This window comes from Sorex araneus, chromosome 4, assembly GCF_027595985.1.
Source record: "Sorex araneus isolate mSorAra2 chromosome 4, mSorAra2.pri, whole genome shotgun sequence".
Lineage (NCBI taxonomy): Eukaryota > Metazoa > Chordata > Mammalia > Eulipotyphla > Soricidae > Sorex > Sorex araneus.
Window position 1 is genome coordinate 45,826,906 of NC_073305.1, and position 24,426 is coordinate 45,851,331.

At 47.4% G+C, this 24,426-nt stretch overlaps 1 protein-coding gene across 1 annotated transcript in view; it reads right to left on the minus strand.

Moving 5' to 3' along the window:
• USP4 (ubiquitin specific peptidase 4) overlaps window positions 1–23,473 on the minus strand; it is a 38,910-nt gene extending 15,437 nt beyond the window's left edge. Inside the window, 12 exon segments of the mRNA XM_004615253.2 lie at window positions 694–918; window positions 1,711–1,869; window positions 5,213–5,386; window positions 6,612–6,729; window positions 7,520–7,660; window positions 11,690–11,751; window positions 11,881–12,026; window positions 15,020–15,052; window positions 15,055–15,145; window positions 17,434–17,564; window positions 21,108–21,235; window positions 23,287–23,473. Of these exon segments, the coding sequence (XP_004615310.2) occupies window positions 694–918; window positions 1,711–1,869; window positions 5,213–5,386; window positions 6,612–6,729; window positions 7,520–7,660; window positions 11,690–11,751; window positions 11,881–12,026; window positions 15,020–15,052; window positions 15,055–15,145; window positions 17,434–17,564; window positions 21,108–21,235; window positions 23,287–23,387 (1,509 nt within the window). The 5' untranslated portion in view covers window positions 23,388–23,473.
• Between the last annotated feature and the right edge of the window lie 953 nt (window positions 23,474–24,426).

Here is a 24,426-nt window from a genome sequence, read left to right on the forward strand (position 1 = left end):
GGTGAGGTCGGGGTCCAGCCGAGTCCCCAGTCCCCAGCATGTCTTCTACAAGAGCACATGCCTGTCTGCTCTGCCTCGGCCATCTCCTGCCCTCTGAAAGACCACTTTATTTTACGCTTAAATATTTGAGATCCTTCAGATTCCATTCATGAAATGTTGAAATCATACAAGCTGCCAACAGCTCATAGGTGCTCCTCCTTCAGAGAGAAGGAAACTAAGGCGAGCCCGTCTCACACAAATGAGAGTCCTGGAGTTGATGCCCAGCACAGGAAATATTCCAGGAAAAAAAAAAACTAAAGAGCGAAGGCTACTCAGTACCGCCATGCTACAAGCACTGGCAGGACTGGGTACAAAGAGCTCTCGCTGCTCTCCTCTGGCCTTCTGCTCGTACCAGGTTCTCGCTGCTTTGGCAGAAAACCTGATCAAAGCACCCTACTCTGGTTCCCCAACACTCAAACTCAAGACCCTTAGCCAAGCAGGTTACTTTAGTCCCATGAACAGGGCATGAGGACACACACAACGTCTTGCGTGATTTGAGACTGCACAAAGGTATCTGGAAGGCGATGGGTTAAGACTGGCAAGTCAAGCACCGAGTGCAGGGCTGAATGCAGGGCTCCAATGACGCCAATGGAACCATCCCTCCCACCAGAGGGCCTGTGTGCAAGGGTGCCAGAAGGGCGCGGCGTCTCTCACCTGAGTAGGTCTGCAGCGAGGGTCAGCAGGAACCAGGAAGACCTCCATAACTCGATCTTTCTTCAAGGGCAGTGGGAGAGTGAGATAGCAAAATGGGTCAAAGGTCACTGAAACCTTTGCACACTCAGGGCAAACCAAAGTAGACTTGAAGAGGCCATGGAATGTATCCACAATCACAGAATCATTCCTTAACCTGTGGTTCTCCCAGGCTTCCTTTGCTACCACCTGGAAGATGAGATGAATAACACACTGTCAACACCCTTCTTTAGCTGTATTCATCGGCAGCACAATCAGAGCTGGACAGTGTGAGGCATTCTGCACAGCCTGACGACTCTTGGTTTCACAGCTCTATGCTCATTCCCACACCTAACAGTGCTGACACAGGACCAGGGAGAGCAAGGTACCTCCATGTGTATATCCTCCATGAGGGAGATGCTTTACGTTATGTGGGCACAGACAACTGAGCAGGGCAAGGAGTGCCTTCTATAGGGCTTTCAATATGCCCACATCCCTTCGAAGTTTTCACTCTACAGAGTTCAGTTGACTCATGCTTCCTTTAATACCTAAATGCTACTTTAGTCATTGTGAATATCCCAATGACAGGGTAACTTAAATACAAAAATTCCCATTTAATATATCACAAAGTGTGAAGTTCCCTAATAACATTAATAACTATTTAAACAATAACCACCGTTTAATAAGAGCAGTGACAATTTCAAGGGCCCACACTCGATGATTTCCAGAATGGCCTCATCTCTAGTTTCCCAATGAAAATTAAACTAAACAAAAGGTCTCTAAGTTAAAAGCTAACCAAGCACGAGCATTAGGAGTAACTTGAGTTACCCCTGTTTGGGCCCAGAATGCATTTACTTCTCTACTACAGCCTATGTCTGCATCAGCACAAGGCAACCGAGGCCCTGGCACCAAGACAGCACCAAAACCAGAACAGTGCCAGAGACTCGCAACAGGGAACAGCTTCCCTGGACTACTACTGCTCCAAACTCTCCCATGTAGTACCGCATCTGGCCGCCCATTGGCGTCCTTCAGCTCCAGGTAGGGCTTCTTCTTCACTCGGTTCAGATCTTCATGCAATCCATCCAGAAGAAAGGCTAACAGCTCCTGAGAGTCTTGCTGCTGGTAGCCAGAAAACTGGGGGGCAAAACGTCCCACTTGTGTCTACAATTAAGAGCAATGACATAAGATAGATACATGACACGAGATAGGACACTGTCATTAAAAAAAAAAAAAGCCCTGCAGAATCAGCAGGCACAGCCTAATTAATTCAAAGGCCTAAAGGAGGCTGGCAGGGGGGCTGGAGCGACAGGACAGCAGGTAGGGCGCTTGCCATGCAGGCGACCAACTCAGGTTTGACCCCTGACATCACATATGGTCCCCCAAGCCCACCAGGAGATCCCTGAGAACTGCCAGGTGTGGCGAAAGAAAAAAAGTAAATAAAAAAGGCGACTGGCAGTTCTCATCATAAAAAGGTGAGAAAAGAAACCTCAAAAAAATGACAGGTCTGGACTCTGGACTCCTATCCTACAAGAGGAGTGAAAAGTGACACACTAAATAGCCACACCTCCTACGTACTGATATAAATCCCTTTCCAATCTCCTTCCTCATTCAGAATCTAAATAAAAAACTTTACAAATAAGGTACCGGAAAGATAGCACAAGGGTTAAGGCACTTGCCTTGAATGCAGTCGACCCTGGTTCGATTCCCGGAACCACATATGATCCCCCAAACACCACCAGGAGTGACCTGAGTACAGAGCCAGGAGTAAGCCCTGAACACAGCCAAGTATGGCCCAAAACACCTCCCTCTCCCCTCCCCCCCAAAAAAGAATTTTACAAATGTTATCAATCGCAGGAATCCTGCTAGTACAGAGAAACTCTCTCTGTAAATAACTACACCAGTGACAGCAGTGTGTGATCCTTAACTAGGGAAATCAACATCACCTAGGAATTTACTAGAAATGTAGATTCCAGGCTAGAGTAATAGTACAGCAGGTAGGGTGTTTGCCTTGAACGTGGGTCAACACGGGTTTGATCCCCAGCATCCCATATGGTCCCCTGAGCACTGCCATAAGTGACCCAAAAAGAAAAAAAAAAAAAAAAAAAGCAGAGTCCCAGCTACCACCCCAGAACTTCATAACTCTGGGTTGGAGTGATAGTATAGCAAGTAGGGTGCTTGCCTTCTACACAGCCAACCCAGGTTTGATTCCCAGCACGACATATGATCCCCAAACACTGCCAGGAATGATCCCTGAGCCAAGAGCTGGGTGTGGCCAAATGAAAAAACAAAACAGAAAAACTAGAACTTCAGGAACTCTATAAATGGGTACAGTTGTCTGTGTTCTGCTACCAAGCCCTCCAAGAGTCTGATGCAGCCTAAGGCTGAAGCACCAGTGTTCCACATCTGTGCTCTCTCAAACTGGCCACTAACTACAATAAAACACTTAATTAAAATTAAATACAAATAAAAGTTTAGCTCCTTGTTCACACAACCACATTCCAGATAGCTCCATACTGGACAGCGTAGAGAAAGAATATGTCCCATCACTGCTGAAATTCTGCACTACGTAGCACAAAACACTACCTGGAACAGTTTTATTTGTATTGGCTTGAGCACAAAGTATTGTAACCAACTATTAGTTTATGACTTAGTATGTGAATGTTTGCATATGTTTCCCAGGGATTAATGTGAACAAGGAGAGGAAAGTAATTTTCTATTTCAATCAATGGTCTAAGATTTACATCTCCTTGCTGAAGAAAGGAACTGTTTCTTTCTCTGCAAATCAGAAAAACGTATCTGCCCAGAGTGGTAGTACAGCAGGTCAGGCTCTTACCTTGCACCTCATAGGCCCAGTTCAATTCCCCGTACCCCATATGGTCCCCCGAACCCTGCCAGGAATGATCCATGAATGCAAAGCTATGAGCTATGGGCTGGAGAGATAGCACAGCGGGTAGGGCGTTTGCCTTGCACGCGGCCGACCCGGGTTCAAATCCCAGCATTCCATATGGTCCCCTGAGCACGGCCAGGGGTAATTCCTGAGTGCAGAGCCAGGAGTAACCCCTGTGCATCGCCAGGTGTGACCCAAAAAGCAAAAAAAAAAAAGCTATGAGCTATGAGCCCTAAGCATCACCCTGGGTGGCACAAAAGGAAAGGAGGGAGGGAGGGGAAAGAAAGAAAAGGAAAAAGAAAAGAAGAGAGGAGAGGAGAGGAGAGGAGAGGAGAGGAGAGGAGAGGAGAGGAGAGGAGAGGAGAGGAGAGAAGAGAAGAGAAAAGAAAAGAAAAGAAAAGAAAAGAAAAGAAAAAAAAAGAAAAGAAAAGACCTCTGTCTCTTTTTGAGGGAAGGGAAGGATAGAGCTTCAAGGAAGGATCATATGCTGTGCCAGGAACAGAACTGGAGTCGCCTGCAAGGCAAATGCCTTAACTACTGGACTCTTCAACCTAAGAAGAGTTAATCTTTCTACAATGCCTTTCATGAAAGCTACATGAATCCCAGTGGCACAAACTTCAGTTACTCAGATTTCAACCCATGAGAGCAAAAAACATGTCCCCCTCAGCAGAAGAAATTATTTAAACCAACAGAAAGTCGGGTTGCTCTAAGTGCATATAATTCATTTTTCCCATCTTTCCCCCAACTGTCCTGGGGTCCTTTACATCATCTTTCAAAAACGTCTTACTTATTACAAAGGGTCTAATTCCAAGAACTGAAGGTTGAAAATAGATAAAGGGATATACATGATAACCTTTCCTAGTATCTGTATTGCACACCATAATGCCCAAGAGGGGAGGGGAAAGGGGGGTTAAGGAGAGAGAAGTAAAGTGTCTGCCATAGAATGAGGTGGGGGGTGTGAGGGATACTGGGGACACTGGTGGTGGGAAATGTACACTGGTGAAGGGAAGGGTGATGAAACGTATGACCGAAACCCAATCATGAATAACTTTGTAACTCTGTATCTATGACTCAGTACTAATTTTTTTTTTAATAAATTAGAATAAAAGGTTCAATTCAAAGCACACAGGTTGTGAATTCCAGAGTCAGAGGACCTGGTAAAATCCTTCAAGTGACGCTGGAAATTATATTGGAAAGGTCACACTTGATGGTGCCCAGGGCTTACTCCTGGCTCTGCACTCAGGGATCACTCTTGGCAGGGCTCAAGTGACCATATGTGGTCCCAGGAATCAAGACTAGGTCAACTGCATATAAGGCAAGCACCTCACCTATCTCTCCAGTTCCTATATTTAAGTTTTATGGCCTGGCATAGGGTGATAATCACTGAAAGGCTACACTACCGCAGAATACAACTGGGCTTACAAAAGCTTTTGAAGCATCCCCAGCCCAGCAACGGGGACTGAGAACATCTAAGATAGACGTGTGCTAAAGAATCTGATTTTGTGTTGGTTAAATTCTCAGGTCCCGTCTTAATTCCAAAATATGAGAAAATAAATGTCTCATTAAAACACTAACCCATTCCCCCCAAAAAAGAAAAACGCCTCTTGATCAACCTACTTTGAACATACGTGGTGCCACATGGGCATCCCTGCCAGACCACATCTGCTTAATGAGCTCTGCATAGGCCTCTGCGATTTCCCCTTTCATCCCCAGCGGGTTGTCTCTGTTGATCTCCGCTTCATATTCATCGTCAAGGAAGTAGTCCGTCAGTGGCGCGGTGTTGCTCAAGCACTGAAAGAACATCATCAAAGGGGGTCACCTCCCTTCTGGAGAGCAAGCAGGAATACATGACAAATCAAGTTCTGAAGGAGCAACATGGATGGATTCCAACAAAAAACGAAGCAGGCAGCAGATTCTCTGAAAGCCTAAGCCGCAGCCACCCCAGAGCCTGAAGGACAGTGCATCTCCAGAAATATGATACCTCAGGAGCCCAGGGGACTTGTCACAGAAACAAATTAGCTGACAGCAACAGTTGTATGTCCCAAGTGCCTGACATGTAGCAATTTTCTAGTCAATGGGAGAAAAAAATTTGGGGGGTGAGTTGATTGGGGTTGGTGAGGCAGTTAAGGGGCTTGCCTTACATGTAGCCAACCCAAGTTGATCCCCGCACTGTATATAGTCTCCTGGTCAATAAAGAAAAAAAAGGAGGAGAGGGGAGGCTGTAACTTCTCAAGCAATGCTCAGGGGTTCAAACATTGCCAGGAATAGAACTAAGCATCTCTTTGTATGCCAGTCACATGCTCAAGTTCTTTTGAGTTATCTTCCTAACTAAAAAAAATTTTTTTTAAATATTTTTTGGTTTTGGGGTCCTACCTGGCTGTATTAGGGAGTCAAGCCCTCATATTCAGGGCTTAATCCTAGCTGTGCTCAGGGGTCACTACTAGTGGTACTCAGGGGCCAGTGTGTGGTGACAGGGATTGAACCTGGGTCAGCCACAAGCAAGAGAAGCACCTTACCCACTGTATTCTCTCAGGCTCTAAGAAAATAACTGAGGGGGTGTGTGGGGGACTTAGATAGTCCCTTGGCCAGTGGGCAGGATTCTTGTCTTGCACACAGCCACAGAGGATCAATCTCCAACATTCCATATGTCCCAACACTGCCAAGAGCAATTCCTGAGTGCAGAGCCAGAAGTAAGCCCTTAGCACAGCTGTGTGTAGCCCAAAAACAAAACAAATAAAAATAAATAAATAAATAAATAAATACTTTTACTGCAAAACCCAAATCTGGAACTGACAAAGACAACTGAGAACCACAAATCAATGATAAAGCCACTTTGTATGCTGAGAGGCAGGGGGAGGTGTCCTGGCAGAGTCCCTGAACTACTAACAACCAGACAGCTGGCTGCTCACTGAAGACACCCGGAAGCTGACCCAGCCCAGCATCTTAGCAGTCGCTGCCACGCAGGTCTCTACTACTGTGAAGACCGTAAGTTAATTGGACGAACGCTCTCCTCTACCTGCAAAGCCGAGTTCATGAAGCAGGTGTTCCCCAGGTTTCCGAGTCCACAGATCCCAGGTTGTACTTGAGATGACGAGGCCTCCTGACAATTATACGAAGCAGAGAAGCCAGAGCCACTGAAAGACAAAATCCAAATCAGCAATAAAAGTGAGTTTTGCACATGTGTCCTCAGGACACTTTTTGAGTCTTCTCTGGGGCATCTCGAATTTTTATCTGGTAATAACCCCCTAATATAAGTTCCCTCTCCAGTACCCTCTGCCAGTCCCCACCCCTGGCACTGCCTCTATTCTGATTCTGACATGATATTAGGTGGAAAACATATACTTAAGAGAAAGAAAAAATGATTTCCACAATCTCTGGAAGTGGGCAATGGTTATTTTGTATCCCTTTAGAAGACTTCATGGAAGCACTTGGTGGTTACCAGAACCAGGATCTTAAATCTGCTAAGCACCACCACAGTCCACACCCTGTCTTGTGTACACCTAAATGCTCACATGCACTTTCTCTCTCCTCACCCTCTCTTCCCACCTGTCTAACGCACATGCACACCAGGTGTTCCTCAAGCACTTAGGGCAAGAACTAAAGCCACGCAGGAGGGAATAAGCAGGACTCTCCCATGGCCGGGAACAATCCCCATAGCTGTTCTGCTCTCAGACTTGCACAGACAAATGTGACTCACTACAGTCACCAGTGACTTAGGCTGTGAAAGGAGAACACTTCCTCTCGGGAGGGGAAGCGTGAGGTAAGCTCCAATGAGGAGGCCCACTTTGCTGTGGTATGAGATGCAGTGAGAACCCTCATGGACCACGTTCCGGGGAAGGGGGGCACGCAAATCCCACAAGTTTAGTACAGAAGCAGCCAGGATTTTTGAGGAAAGAGAAGCCGAGTGGAAGAGCCTGCGCTTACCCCCGGCTGACACTGGAACTGTGCACCCCAGAAGTGTTAGTGCTATCACCATTTGCAACGGGAGAGGCAGCCGCTGAGGTGTAGGGGCTCGCTGACGATTTGGGAGAGGTAGTGAAATTTCTGCTAGGCGCAGTGCTTGATCTGAGAGAGAAGCAAAAACAATGCTACTGATATTTTGGAAAAGAACAAGTCCTGCTTAAGAATGCTGAGTCTCAAGAAAATTAATGTTCTCCATATCATGTTACTTCAACCACAAAAGGCCTACTGTCCTGTCAGAGACATATTTTACTTAAATCAGAGTTTGCTTAATCTACGTGATCATATACATAATCTCTCAGGAGAATAAGACATTAAGGGTGCTCTTCAGGAAATCCTGGTTTAAATAAATCATTAATTTACAAATCATAAATGTACTTTTAATAGCTACCAAAGATAGGGGCTGGAGCAATAGCACAGTGGGTAGGGCATTTGCCTTGCACGCAGCCGACCCGGGTTCAATTCCCAGCATCCCATATGGTCCCCTGAGCACTGCCAGGAGTAACTACTGAGTGCAAAGCCAGGAAGTAACCCCTGTGCATTGCCGGGTATGACCCAAAAAGAAAAAAAAAAAAAAGATAGCTACTATAGAGAAGAATTTCCCCCAAAATAATGAACCCAAATTAAATGGCTACAAGTAGACTATAAGAGGAAAGTGGCAATCAGTTTCATTAGGCTCATTAAGAGGAGCTGCTTTATTTCCTCAAATTAGCCAAATGCACCCTTTGAATTTCAAACTCATGTTTGTTTGTTTGTTTTTTTTAATTTTGGGGGGTCAGAGGCTTGTCTGGGCCACAGCCAGTGATGCTCAGGGCTATCAGAGCTATTCCTGGCTCTGTGCTCAGGAGTAACTGTCAGCAGGGCTCAATGACTGGAGACATGCTGGAAATGGAACCAGAGCTGCCGCATGCAGGCTGGCTCCTTACCTCCTACACTCACGTCTCTGGCCCCCTCAAACTCATGCTCTAATATTTTTTTATAGCAATGGTTTTCAATCACTAGTCAGTCCATGGATCAGTGTGCAGACAGGTGCTTTAGGTGTAAAAAGGGTTAAAAACCAACAGAAAAAAATGGGGGGGGGGCGGGTAAGGGGTGGCCACACCCGACAGTGCACAGGTCTTACTCCTAGTTCTACACTCAGGGAATCACTTCTGGAGGCTGAACCTTATGTGGTGCAGGGACTAAATCCAAGTCAATTGCGTGGAAGGCAAGCATCTCTATACTATCACTCCAGCCCCAGCATCTTATTTTAGATTTATTTTAGACTTACTCCTACTTTCAAATTAATTCAAGAACTAGTCATCCCAAATCTCAGTAATTTTCTAATTAAACCTATACAAAGACATGGGGAAAAAATGAATCAACACTGTTTCAAATATGTACATCTGGGGTCAAAGAAACAGTACAGCAGGTAGGGCATTTGCCTTGCACACAGGCAACCTGGGTTCAATTCACAGCATCTCACATGGTCCTGAGCCCACCAAGAACACCAGAGTGCAAAGAGAGGAGTAATTAAGCATTGCCTAAGTGGCCCCAAAACACACAAAGGTGAGTTGTTTTCAGAATACAGAGAAATGATTAAGATGTGCTGTCCTAGCATAGTGCCCAGCTAGAATAAGACTTCAGCCAGGGATCCCTGTGGTAAAGCAAAACATGGCAACAAAGGGAAGGAAAGACCCTGTACCCATGCCATCAGTGGGCAGGAATCATCTAACTACCCAAGGGCCTGAGTGGGCAACTGGATCTGACTCTACAACCTTGAGGTCAGAGCGAGAGGCAAAAAGCATGCCATAGTCTCTCATCTTCTCCTGGGAAAGGTACTTTCTCTGACCCTGGAAAGCAGCTGCTTCAGTGCATCACCCTCAAGGGAGGGCAGAAATTCAGCCGGCAGCTCCTCATAGTACGGCCCATCAAAGCCTGCTCTCCCACCCTACTGATAATATTAGCCCACATCTGAGGCCCATCAGCTCCATGCAGGCACTCCCCAGTCTCCTGCAGAGGGAGGACAGTCTGCAATCCAAGACTGGTATGAGAAGCAAAGAAGGACTCAGGTATTGCAAGAGTCAAGACAAGCATTGTAAGACAGTGAAATTCAAACTATGAGACATATGCAGCTGAAACAATAGCACAGCGGGTAGGGCGTTTGCCTTGCATGCGGCCAACCTGGGTTCGATCCCCAGCATCCCATATGGTCCCCCAAGCACCGCCAGGAGTAATTCCTGAGTGCAGAGCCAGGAGTAGCCCCTGTGCATCACTGGGTGTGACCCAAAAAGCAAAAAACAAAACAAAACAAACTATGAGACATAGCACAAAAAAAATACAAACACCTACACAAGCAATTCCATGTATCCAACATTTGCCAACTCCTTAAACAGAAATATTCTGGCTGACCCTCCCTCCACAAAAAAAAAAAAAAGAGAGGAATAAGAGCCGGAGCAATGTACAGCAGGTAGGGCATTTACCTTGCACACAGCCAACTTGGGTTTGGTACCAGGCATCCTATATTGTCCCACGAGCACCGCCAGGAGTAATTTTTGAGTGCAGAGCCAGGAATAACCCCTACGCATCGCCAGGTGTGACCCAAAAAGGACGGCGGGCGGGAGGGAAAAGCTATACTAGCTTTCAGAGTAAACTCGGCTAAAAAGAAACCCAATAATAAATACAAAAAGTTGGGTTTCGGAATTGGAGTGATAGCACAGCAGGTAGGGCATTTGCTCTGCATGCAGCAGACCCAGGTTCGATTCCCAGCATATCTCATGTGGTCCCCCAAGCACTGCCAGGAGTAACTCCTGAGGCATGAGCCAGGAGTAACCCCTGTGCATCGCTGGGTGTGACCCCAAAAGCAAAAAAAAAAAAAAAAAAATTAATTAAAAAAAAAAATGCCGGGGGCTGGAGTGATAGCACAGCGGGTAAGGCGTTTGCCTTGCACATGGCCGACCCAGGTTCAAATCCCAGCATCCCATATGGTCCCCTGAGCACCGCCAGGGGTGATTCCTGAGTGCATGAGCCAGGAGTGACCCCTGTGCATCACCAGGTGTGACCCAAAAAAAAAAAAAAGCCAGGTATTTTGGGTTCAGGGACTTGTCAATATTTTTTTGAGGGGGGAAGTTTCAGCGTACATCCTGAAACAAATAACTAGGAGAGTAAAGATCTCACTCTTAAATATAACTGAATTGATGCCACCAACACTCTAAAAACAAAAGCTACTCACTCTGCTACTAGAGACATTCCGGTGAGCCACTGGTCTCTGCCAATTTTCTAGTGAGACAGTTCTTGCCCTTGGCATGGCAGATCATCAATTTCAACAGTACATGTCCTGAATCCATTGTTAAAAGTCCCATAATATAAGCACTACTCCATTGCACTCCTCTTGCCTCTGAGATGTTCTGCAGGCTGAATAACCTGCCAGGAGTGATGCCTGAATAGAGCCAGGAGTAATCCCTGAGCACTGGCAGGTGTGTCTCCTTGCCCCCACTGCCCCCAAAAAAGAGGTGGGTAAGGCATTTGTTTGCATACAGTTGGACCCCAGTCTAATCCCTGGTACCACATATGGTCAAGTTCCACCAAGAGTGATCCCTGAGTGCAGAACCAGTAGTAAACCCTGGCTATGGCGCCCAAGCCATATGTAAACAACCTCAAACAAATAGGGAAAAAAAAGAAATGAAGGGCCCAAGTGATAGTACAGCAGGTATGGCACTTGTCTTGCACACGGCCTACCTGTGTTAGATCCCCAGCATCCCATACTGTCCCAAGTACCACCAGGATTAATGCCTGAGCATTGCCAGGTGTGGCCCTCCTCCCCCCCCAAAAAAAAAATCCTTTTCCCAGCAGGTTAAGTACATAACAAAGCCAGGATATAGGCTCTGGATATGACACCAAATGTTCCCTTTTTACCTGCTCAGAAAAATTTTCTGGGCCAGGAATGTGACTAAGTGGCAGATCATTTGTGTGTCCCTTGGTTCAATTCTTGGCACTGCATGGTCACCTGAGCACCTCTGGAAATGACCCTTAAATAACCAAGGTTAAGTGCAACCCAAAAACAAACTAAAAAAAATTCTCACACAAGTAACTGACTTTAGATAGAATCTCTTAACTCCTGTGTGCCCACCCACCAGCCATTGGAAGTCCACTTACTTTGTCTGAAGGGTCTGCCTCGGCCATGTACCATCTTCATTCTGAGGCTCAATTACTAGCACCTGAGTGAAAGAGGCAATCAATGAAGAAGCAGCAAACCTGGAACCACCACACTCCTGCCAAACTCATCACCAAGCTTTGCCACACTCCCTAAAGAGAACTGCCTGTGAAGCAAGGCTGCAGCGTCCTACCTGGCCCTGGTAAAGCCCCGCATCCTGAACAGTGTTATCGAGCTTGCTCAACTGCTCATAGGTATTGCTCATGTATTTGTTCCACAGTCTTGTTTCACGTTCTGCAGGAATGTTGAACAGTTTCCGCATCTCCTTCTCAATGGTTGCTGGGGAGGGGCAGAAAAAAACACACCAACTCAGGACTATTTCTAGACGTAAGGCTAAATACAGACACACGCACTACTACTCATGCCCCTTCCCTTTCAAATGTCCACTGGGTACTTTTGAGAACAAGTTCCAATTGACCTCAGCTTCCTGTGATTCCTATGGAATCACAAACACGTGGATATGGAGGTGTCTTATATTCATACAGCCAGAAATTTCCCCCGTTTCTCCTAAGAGGATGTATTTCCCACAGATAACATAGAAACAACACAGAAAGTAGGGTGTTTGCCCTGCACATGGCCAGCCCAGATTTGATCCAAGGTGCCACATAAGATCCACTGAGCTCCACCGGAAGTGACCCCTGAGCAGAGTCAGGAGTCAGATCTGAGCAGCACTGAGTGGTGCCCCGACACACACAAAAAAAAGTAACAAAATTTTAACTTCGCAGTTGAGAAGGATCCATTGCCAAATACTTCCTCACTGAGAATTTTTAATAAGTTACTTTAATTGGGGCCAGAGCAACAGTTCAGCGGGCAGGGCATGTTTGTCTTGCACCCAGCCGACCTCTATTTGATCCAGCATCCCATATGGTCCCCCAAGCAGAACCTGTAGTAACCTCTGAGCATCCTTGGGTATGATCCAATGGAAGAAAAAAAAAGTTACTTTAATTTTTTTGCCTTTTTTCATACCAAGTTATCAAATGGGAAGGGACCATTTGTTCCCCAGGGTTCTGAAGAACCTGACTCCTAAGCTAAGTTCTCCATAAGAATTGGGGGCTGGGGGGTGAAGGGTGAAGAATAGAGGGTGAGCGGCTGCCTTGCATTTAGCCATTGTACATTCCATCCCTGGCCATTGCATATGGTCCTCTGACCACTGCTCAGGAATGACCCCTGAGCACAAAGTCAGGTATAAGCCCTGAGGACAGCCAGGCATGACCCAAAAGCAAAACAGAAAACTGGGGCCATGGCAACAGAAATGAAGAGCAGCGGAACTGGCATTCAGTAGTAGGAAGCTCGACACTGGGACAGGGGTGAGGATAAGTTAGAGATGGGAACACTAGGACATGGGAGGGGACAAAGTGCTTGCCACAGAGAGTCTGGGGTGTGGGAGGAAAATTGGGAACATTAGTAGAGGGTAGTGAGCCCTAGTAAAAGGACTGGTGTTGAAACAATACACTGCCTGAAACTCAGTCATAAATATCTTTGTGACTTTGTTATGCATAATGATTCAATTAAAAAATAGAGAGTAAAAGGAAATTGGGGTCAAAACAATAGCACAGAGGGCAGGGTGCTTGCCTTGCACATGGCAGAACTGTGTTCTAACCCAGCACTCCCTAAGTGATCCCCAGGAATAAGCTGGGTGTGACCAACACAAAAAAACAGCACCCTCTCCTCTCAGGAGCCCCTCCCCGCCATGTGGACCTCCACTCCTGCCAGGAGTTATCTCTGAGCACACAGCCAGAGGAAGCCTTCAGTACTGCTGGGTGAGGTCCCAAAACAAAAAACAAAAAACTAGTAACCAGATTCCAAGATTATCACCTGAATAACAATTCTGAAGAGGATGCCAGAGACAGCGCAACCAGCTGAGCACATGCTGTGTATGCAAAAAGTTCAGGTTCAATCCCCACCTGCGCACTCAAGAGTGAAACCCCCAAGCAGAGAGGTTGGAGCAGCCCCCAAGCACTGCACGATGAGTCCCCCGCAACAAGAAAGAAAGAAAGAAAGAAAGAAGAAAGAAAGAAAGAAAAGAAGAAAGAAAGAAAGAAAGAAAGAAAGAAAGAAGGAAGGAAGGAAGGAAGGAAGGAAGGAAGGAAGGAAGGAAGGAAGGAAGGAAGGAAGGAAGGAAGGAAGGGAAAGAAAGAAGGGAAGGAAGGAAGGAAGGAAGGAAGGAAGGAAGGAAGGAAGAAGGAAGGAGGAAGGAAGGAAGGGAAAGAAAGGAGGGAGGGAAGGAAGGGAGGAAGAAAAGAAAGGAAAGGAAGAAAGAAAGAAAGAAAGAAAGAAAGAAAGAAAGAAAGAAAGAAAGAAAGAAAGAAAGAAAGAAAGAGGAAGAAAAAGAAGGAAAGAAAGAAAGAAAGAAAGAAAGAAAGAAAGAAAGAAAGAAAGAAAGAAAGAAAGAAAGAAAGAAAGAGGAAGAGAAGAAGGAAAGAAGGAAGAAAGAAAGAAAGAAAGAAAGAAAGAAAGAAAGAAAGAAAGAAAGAAAAAGAAAGAAAGAAAGAAAGAAAGAAAGAAAGGAAGGAAGGAAGAAAGGAAGGAAGGAAGAAGGAGACAGAAAAAGGAAAGACAGAAAGAAAGAAAGAAAGAAAGAAAGAAAGAAAGAAAGAAAGAAAGAAAGAAAGAAAGAAGAAAGAAAGAAGAAAGAAAGAAAGAAAGAAAGAAAGAAGGAAGGAAGGAAGGAAGGAAGGAAGGAAGGAAGAAGGAGACAGAAAAAAGAAAAAGAAAGAAAGAAAGAAAGAAAAGAAAGAAGAGAAAGAAAGAAAGAAAGAAGAAGAAAGAAAGAAAGAAAGAAAGAAAGAAAAAGAAAGAAGAAGAGGAAGGAAGGAAGGAAGGAAGGAAGGAAGGAAGGAAGGAAGGAAGGAAGGAAGGAAGGAAGAAGGGAAGGAAGGGAGGAAGAAAAAGAAAGAAGGAAAGGAAGGGAAGGGAGGGAGGGAGGGAGGGAGGGAGGGAGGAAGGAAGGAAGGAAGGAAGGAAGGAAGGAAGGAAGGAAGGAAGGAAGGAAGGAAGGAAGGAAGGAAGGAAGGAAGGAAGGAAGGACTTTTAAGTATGGGACTTACCTGCACATAGCCAAAGGCAAACTAGGATTGATCCCTGACACAACATATGGTTGCCTGGACAACTGAGCACAAAGCCAGGTAGGTGTAAGCCCTGAACACTGCAGGATATTGCCCACCACCTCAGCCCAGCCCACCCCCAAAAAAAGAGAGACAGCATTTCAGCTTCCTTCCCAAGTACTCTGTATCCTTGCACTGAATACCTGGAGCTCTGATCCACCTACTCACCAATGGTATCTGCCTTGCTGAAATGGCAACTCAGACATTGGTGGGGTCACTATTCTCACAGAGCTTCAGTTCCAGCAAGTACACTTCCACTTTGCAGTGTTTGACAAACAGGCCATGCTCCACAACCTATAAATAAGCAGCAAGGATTAAGAAGCATGATTCCAGGAGTGGAGCAAAAGTACAGCAAGTACAGTATTTGCCTTGCAAGCAGCCGACCTGGGTTCAATCCCTGAACATCCCATATGGTCCCCTGAGCACCTCCAGGGGTAATTCCTAAATGCAGAGCCAGGCATAGTTCAAAAATACAAACAAAAGAAGCATGATTCCACAATGAATTACCTTAAAAACTGTATGTCTCAACAGTAGCAAAAGACAGAATCCACGTGATGACCAGTTAAAAGTGATTAGAGCACAGATACTTAAAAACACCAACAGGCAAAACAATGGAGGGGCTGAGAGACAGTACCAGAGTTAAGGTGCTTGTACAAGAAGCTGATCTGGGTTCATTCCCAACAGTACATACGAGTCCCCCAAGTGTTGCCTCAGGAGTGAAACCTGAGCACAGTCATGTGTGACACCAAAGTAATAATAATAAAAACAAAACAAACAGCAGGACCAGAAAGCTCGTACAGAGTTTAAGGAGCCTGCCTGGCATTTGGCCAACCCTGGTTCAAGTCCACATATGGTCTCCTGAGCACAGAACCAGGAGCAGCCTCAAAACACCACCAGCAAGTTTAAAAACTTTTCCTGAGGGGCTGGAGGGAATAGTACAGTGGGTAAGGCATTTGCCTTGCACACGGCTGACCTGGATTTGAGCCCCGGCATCCCCTATGGTTCTCCAAGCACCACCAGGAGTGATTCCTGAGTGCAGAGCCGGGAGTAACCCCTGAGCATTGCCAGGTATAACCCAAAAAGCAAAAAATTAATTAATTAAAAATAAATAAATAACTTTTACTAAGCTCATCAGGCCCAATCAAGAGCATCTTGATGGAATCAGACTTAGTAACACTGAACAATAATGAAGTGTAATTTTTCATTCCTTTCAGGGTTTGGCCAAATCAAAGACAGAGTTTAACCTGTGGCAAAATGCTCACACCATGACAGCACTGTGGGCATGAGATATTAATAGAAAGCTGGCAGTACACTAACCACTGACCACTAACCTGATTCCTAGCTGAAAAAAAGGAAATGGTAGGTCAGGGAACCCAGGAGATAGGTCCAAGGGTCCTGATTATGGTTGCCAGCACCACATGGACTCTTGAACACAAAGTATAGCCCTGACAGCAGCAAGCAGACCTGGGGAGCTCTGAACCCTGACCCAAGGGGGAAAAAAAAGATAGTTCTGGCCCTAAGAGGTAACTCTTAGAAGCATAAGCTTTAGGACTGCAACCGTTTCCTAGATACCTAGAAAAGTAAGAAATTCACCCAATGCCTAAACTCTCGTGAGTTTGCCTCCAATAGAACAAGACAACAATGTGGGGGTCACAGAGGTGATCGCATGACTCTCAGAGGGGTTAACAATCTGGGTTTCTGTGCTAGGGACACGGTTCTGGGGTTAAAGAATATACAAGCAGCGGGTAGAGCATTTGCCTTGCGCGCGGCTGACCCAGTTCAATTCCCAGCATCCCATATGGTCCCCTGAGCACTGCCAGGAATAACCCCTGTGCATCGCCAGGTGTGTGGCAAAAAAAAAAAAAAAGAATATACAGGACCCCACTCTGATCCCGAGCATCACATCAAACTATCCTGCCTGGGTCACGATGTGATACTGGAAGGGGCCCTGGTTCTCTGAGAACTATTTGGGAGCTCCCTCCCCACCCCACCCCCAAAATGGAACAATCTGACTTCCAATCTCAAAGGTGGTGCCTTCCCTTAAGAAGCAGAGAGATGGTACAGCAGATAAGGCACTTGCCCTGCATGCAGCCAACCCTGGTTCAATCCTGGGCACCTGGGATGATTCCCTGAGCAATGCCAGGAGTAATTCCTGAGCTCAGAACCAGGAGTAAGCCCTAAGCATCATTGTTACTGCCCCCAAAACAAACAAAAAGGCTACAGGTAAGCAATATATTACTATAACCCCCATATAATCCAGGGTAAACTTTCCATCTTCTAGAGGTCTGAGAGAACATTCCAACAGCTGGGCAATGCTTTGGACACAGGAGGCTTAGGTTTGGTTCTGAGTACCACATGGCCCCTAAGCACTGCCAGGAGGAAGCCCCACAGCACGAGGTGTGTTCCCTGAGTACCACGAAACATATCTGATGTTGGAAGGCCACTCACTGGAACATTCAACTTCAACAACCACTTAGATACACTTTACATACATTTCAGTACCCCAGGAAACCAAAACCATCAGTGTCACCCCAAGGAGCACACAGACACTAACCAACTAGTGTGACAATTCACGTACTCACCTTTCTCACAATGGGCTGTTGCCCTTCAACACAACCATACCAGTTTAACAACTTGTTCCAGGCCTCAGTTGGAACCAATACATAATCCAATTCATCAATTAAATGTTCTTTCAGGGTCTGACTCTCTGGATCTGAAACCAGAAAAAGCCATTAATTCACATGTTATTTTACTTTTTTCTATTTTTATACGCATTTATATCTCTACAATAATGTCAATGTTTATGCTAACAAAGTTTAGGCTGCCACCAGCACCAATGTCCTTTTTTTCTGTTTGTTTTTGTTGGTTTTTGGGTCATGTCCAGTGATGCTGGGGACGGGGAGGGGGGGTTGTTACACCTAGCTCTGGACTCAGAAATTACTCCTCGCACTGTTCAGGAGGCCATATGGGATGCCAGGGATCAAAGCTGGGTCTGGTGCATGCAAGGCAAACACCCTACCCACTGTAATATTGCTCCTCCCCCACCCCAAGTGTCCTGTCTTTTTCCAAAAATAAGAATTTAGGAACCAGAGAGGTAGCATAGGGGTAAGGCGATTGACTTGCACAAAACCCAGGAGTAAGCTCTAAATACCACAGGTGTGGCCCCAAAACAAACCAAAAACCAAAAAGGATTCAAGGGCCAGAGAGCCAGTATAGCAAGCAGGCACCTGTCTTGCTTGCAAAAAACTTGAGTCAATACCTAGCACCTTATATGGTCCCCAAGCATCCCCAAGAGTGATCCCTAAGCACTACATAGTTCCCAAACGCACCAAAGCTGAGGTCCTGGGTTCTCTCCCATACTCCAGAAAAGAAATGGTAGGGGCTGGAGAAGAAGTAGAGCAAGGTGCTTGCCTTGCACGAATCTGACCAAGGTTTGATCCTGGGCAACATGAAGGGTGCCCTGAACACCTTTGGGAGTGACTCAACACAGACTCAGGAATAGCCCTTTGAGCAACAGCAGGTGTGATCCAAAATAAATTGCAAACTTTTCTAATTTACAATTTTTTTTCACCAAAGATACATCACTCCAAAACTGCTAATATTCTAGGAGTCTAAGTGGAATGTGAGTCGCACTTCCTAAGAGTATAGTAAATGTTTCAAGCCAGAGAGTCAGGTGCTACTGGATTGGGGAACCATGGAAGAAATGCTTGCCTCTAGCTGAAAATCATGCAATTATTTTTAGGGACCCTCCAGCAGTAGGATTCTCATCATCATTACATTTAAAAGTCTCAAGATTATTTCTTTTCCCAAAAAGGGGGGATGGGGAAGACATAGTAAAAACATAACGGAGTGATCCTTGGGAACAACTTGAGGTGTAACACTACCACCTGACTGCCATCAGAAAACAGGTATAAGACATTATTATGTCATTTAGATCTTCCCTGAAAACAAGCTCTCCACTATAGGTCTACTCTTTTAAAAAAATCTCTTAGGTTAGGTAGCTGGGACCAGTCTCATGCCTATGTCTTCTTGCTGCCCTAATTTTAAGGACAATAGATGCCCTCTTTCCTGCTTGCAAGGGCAAAACAAAATCTGAGAAAAAACAACTGTCATGTCTGTGCATCCACAGATGCAAGCCAAGCTCCAGTGTGTCACACATCAATGTTTCAAACAGATCTTCCAGCAGATGGTGACAAGTCTACTCCCACCTCTCCTCACATTACAACTATACAAGAATGTCTGACGATGGTCAGTGGGTCTGTAATCCACTGTCAAGGTAACACAAAGAATTCAGGGGGGTACGAGAGACAGGGAACTGGGGTAAGACATTAGCCTTGCACTGAGCTGACCTCAGACTGAATATGGTACCTTAAGCACTGAGAGGGACCCCTGAGCACAGACTCAAGAATAGCCATAGAACACCACTGGGTGTGGCCCAAACCCCACTAAGCTCAAGATAGAACTTAAGGGCTGAGTACATGCTTTGCATGCAGGAAGCCTGGGTTCCATCAGCAGCACTATATGGTGAGCACTGACAGGAGTAGCTCAAAAGCAAAACAAAATAACAAAAATTTAATGGCAGACATTCTTTTGTCAGAAGCAGTTAATTTAAGAATAAAAAAAGCAGTGGCTGGGGAGGAGATAGTACAGCGGGTAGAGCCTTGCACAAGGCCAACCTGGATTCAATCCCTGACACTCGATAGGGTCCCCGAGTCCCGCCAAGAATGGTGTGAGCACAGAGCCAGGAGTAAGCCCACAGCACTGCTGTGTGTGGCCCAAAAAAAAAAAAAAAAAGGAGGGTGGGGAGAGCAACCTATCTTTTAAATGAGAATGTGTAAAGACTTCAGCTATAGATACAAATCAAGCGTGCCTATTATCTCTCTGCACAGGAGAAGTCAGGTTCACAATATTCATATTACAAATAAACACAATGACACTGCCCAGGTGACTATTTCAATTAGAAAAGCAACAGGCAGGGGCTGGAGTAATAGTACAGCAGGTAGGGGGCCGGAGCGATAGCACAGCGGGTAGGGCATTTGCCTTGCACGCAGCCGACCCGGGTTCGATCCCCGGCATCCCATATGGTCCCCCAAGCACTGCCAGGAGTAATTCCTGAGTGCAGAGCCAGGAGTAACCCCTGAGCATCGCTGGGTGTGACCCAAAAAGCAAAAAAAAAAAAAAAAAAAGTACAGCAGGTAGGACGTTTGCCTTGCATGCAGACGACCTGGGTTCAATCCCCAGCATCCCATATGGTCCCCCAAGCACTGCCAGGAGTAATTCCTGAGTGCAGAGCGAGGAGTAATAACCCCTGTGCATCACCGGGTGTGACCCAAAAAGAAAAAAAAAATAAAGCAATATCAGGGGTCAGAGCAATAGTACAGTCAGCAGGACAACCAACTCAAGTTTGATCCCAGGCATCCCATGTCTCCCAAGCATGTCCAGGAGTAATTCCTGAGTAAAAAGCCAGAGTAAGCCCTGAGCATCACGGGGTGTGAACCCCTGCCATGCCTCCCCGCAAAAAAAAGAAAGAAAAGGAACAGGCAGGGCTGAAGCAATATTACAGTAGGTAGGTCATTTGCCTTGCACACAGGTGAGCTGGGTTCAATCCCCAGCACATCATCTGGTCCCCCCATGATTGTCAGTAACCCCTAAAAAAAAGGAAAGAAAAGCAAAGATGAGAGGGAGGGATGAGGGAGGGGGAGGGAGGAAGGGAAGGGAAGGAGGGAGGGAGAGAGAGAGAGAGAGAGAGAGAGAGAGAGAGAGAAGAAGCAACAGGACAAGCTAGAGAGATACAGGTAGGGCGGCTAACTTGAGTTCCACCTCCCACCCCTCCCCCAGGAGTGATTCCTCAGTGTAGAGCCAGGAGTTAGCCCTGAGTATCAATGGGTACTCAAAAAATTAAAAAATAGAAGGAAAGAAAAGGAACAGAAGAGCTGGAGAGATAGTGGATAGTGAAGGGGTTAAGACACTTGCCCTGGAGCTGGAGCGGCAGTAGGGCAGGTAGGGCCTTGCCTTTGGCCAGGCTGACCGGATTCCCAGTGTCCTATGAGCCAGGAGCCATCCCTGAGCATTGCTGGCTATGACCCCCACACCCCAAAAAAGACACTTGCCCCGCATATGCTTGGTCCCCTTAGCATTGCTAGGAATGACCCCGAAACAGAGCCAGAAGTAAGTCCTTAGTACTGTTGGGTGTGACCCAAACACACACACACACTCCCCCACCAAAAGAGAAGAGAAAACCGACAGAATACTGCACCTGAAAAGAGTCCAGAGTTATCTATTGGGCCAGGAAACAGGTTGTGTTCACCCACATTGTACATATCCCAGCTGTCGAAGCCCACATATTTCTTCCACTGCTTAAACCACCGACTGTCAATAAGATACCTAGAGACAGACAAAAAAAAAAGTAACTATACCAGGAGAGTGTCTGCAGCTGCCCCCTTAATGTTTAAATGACCTCTCCAATTGGGGACCAAACAATTACCAAATAATAAACCCTCAAGAGCAATAGGGCCAGCCAGGCTTAACAGGGCACAGAGCCTGGCCCAGGATAGCGATCTGCCAAGTGCACTGATTGTTCAAAAAAAAAAAAAGGACAATAAATGGAAATTATTTTATTTAAATGCATACTTAAATATTTCTATGGCTAAAATGTTACTGCAAGTGACTAGCTGAATAATTTCATAATGATCTTTATAGAGATCCTTATTCAGGAACTCGAGTGAGGATACAACTTCTATGGGGATACAAAACAAATTATAACTAGCATACCTCAGCTTTGCACGTGGGAGACCCAAGTTCAATCCTGGGTACCGCATGGTCCCCCAAGCACTGCCTGGAGCGACCTCCAGCAATGTTCCCAAAGCAACCCCAATCACTGCTAGATGGGGTCCAAAACACACCAACCAATATACTTGGTATCAAGGTTCCCAAACCTTTGGGCCTACGACTCAGGAAATTAATCAGTACCTCTCTGAAAAATCTTTTTAAGTCAAACAACTCTTAAGTGTGCTCCCCTCCCCCAACTGCACCCAAAGCTGCTACTACTGATGGCAAGCAAGATCCTTATAGGGCAGCCCGTGCCCTGGTTAACTACTGCCCGATCAATAAACACATCTCAATCTCTAAAGTGCTTTTTTTCCCCTCTACTTTCCTCTGCTTTTGCTGAGTCTACTTTTTCTGATCTCTAGGGCAACCCCAAGAGCAGCTCAGGGGCCACTCCTAGAGGTACTCAGGGGTCCAGGAGGCTTCAGAACATAACTGGGCCTTCAGCATGTGCTCAGGGGCTCAACCCATCCAGCTCTCAAATACCCTTGTAGAGTATTTTTCTTCCATCACACCTTCACAGGGTAACTTCCACAGGTATCTGACTGCCCTCATTTTCACAGCTTGGGAACACTGAAAAGCTGTACCTGATCTCCACCTGACCCCCCTGTTTCCCTTCCCTGCTCCATGAACCTAAATTGGATCCCAGCTGCCTCCATAATCTATGCCTGCTGCTGCCGAGGCTGTTGCAGGCTCCACCGTGGCTTCCTAAAAGCAGGGGTCACTCAATCGTACTCAAAGCAAAGCCAAGCCCTAATTTTCAACTCTCTCACTACTCTACCCATGAATCTTTTCACTAGTATAAATACTGTCCCTTCTTACCCAGCCCCCAACCCCCCCCCCACACACACACACACTAAGAAACCTCTCGTCTTTGAGGGGGCGGGGATGTAGCCCCGATGGTAAAGCACTCGCCTCGCATGTGTGAGGCCCTGAGGCCCGATATCCTGGCATCGCAAAAAAACAACAACAAACAATCTCTCGTCTCAGACTCGGTCCTCTGAATACTAGACCCATCTTCATTTCAGCTAGGTTACAGGCTTCCTTACCCTTCGACTCTGAAACAATGTTACCGACACAATAATTTACAACATTTACCGCCAAATACCCGGAGGCTCTCTCTCGCTTCTGACCTTGACATCTGTTCCGCAGCTTACAAGTTACAAAGAATCTACTTCGGATCTCGCCTCCAGCCACCGAGAGGGGGCGGGGGAGGCGCCGATGCCACCAGTCACTAACCGGGTCTGGGAGTCGCGGGCGCTTCTTTGCCCAAGGTCACACGGCGAGCGCTCGCAGGTAAAGCGCTCTTCCCACCGGGAAGGTCCCCGGGGAGCGCAACCTCCTCCCCATCCATCCCGCAGCACTGGTCCTCCGCCGGCCCTGCCCCCGGGGACTGCGAACGAGCAAGGTCCACCCTCGGCTACACCTGCACGTCCCGAGAAGCGCCTCCCAGGCTTCTCGCTCAAGGGGCAAGCCCCTCTCCGCGGGTCACCAACATCGCCTCCTCCGCACGGCCAGTGTCCAAGCCAGTCAGGAGCGGCCCAGCCTGGGCCCCGGAGCCCCCAGCCCCGGGTCAGCAGCGGCCGCCGAAAGCCCGGCCCGACGCTCACCACTGCGCCCCTCGCTGGAGCGTGGTCCTCATCAGGGCCCCCAGCTCGGTTTTCTGGGTCTCCGCATCCGGTCGCTCACGGCAGCCTCCGCCTTCCGCCATCTCGTCCGCGGCCCCGGCCCAGCCGGCCCGGACATCCGCCTCACGCACAGCGTGCTGCGGGCCGCGCCCACGCACGCACACACGCACACGCGCACACGCGCGAGCGCGCGCCGGCCCGAGCCGGAGCGCGCGCCCCGCCCCGCGCACCGCCCCTGGCCCGCGGGGGCGCGGAGGGGCCGGCGGGCCGGAAGAGGAGGCGGGCGCCGGGCTTCCGTTCCTGCGGTTGCAGCCCCCGCTCGCCCCCCTGCATCCCTTTCTTCCTCAAACCCGGCCCCCTCTGGGCGTGCACTCGCAGGCTCAGTGATCCCTCACGCACCCATCGGGCCTGTGGGTATCTTGGAGAGGGAAACAAATGCTGGGCCACATGCAAGAAGCCTTGGGACTAGAATTTTCCAGTGCTGGAGACCTCAGGGGAGACCTTAAGCCTTCCAGACTGGAGAGCCAGGTGCCTGCCCATTAGGCCCGGCGGGATGTGGAAGGATCCCAGGGTCACTTGCGTCCACCTGTGTGGACGCTTGTCACACGGTCCCAGAAACCCTCCACGCTGGTGCCAGGGACACCAGCAGCCGGACAGGGGCGACAGCAACCGGGGGAGGAGGCTCCGCTGGGGTGTTCACATTAGTTGCCTGCTGCTCAGCTTGTTCCTGCAGTGAGATATTGTCTTGAACACTTACTTTCCCTCTGCGCACGACCCCTCACACAAAAGGTACTGCCAGGCTCCTCCTGGAGAGGTAAGTCCAGAGTCAATACGAGGGAAAACGCTTGAGCCCCGCTCACTGGTCTAGCAGGTCAGCCCGCTGAGACTAGCCCCTGCCCTTCTACGATCCAACAGAGGAGAGATCTACACATAACCCCAGCACCAAATGAAATGTGCTCTGCGCCATTAGAGGTGTGAAGCAATGGGGCTGGAGTGATAGCACAGCGGGTAGGGCGTTTGCCTTGCACTCGGCCAACCCGGGTTCGAATCCCAGCATCCCATATGGTCCCCTGAGCACTGCCAGGAGTAATTCCTGAGTGTAGAACCAGGAGTAACCCCTGT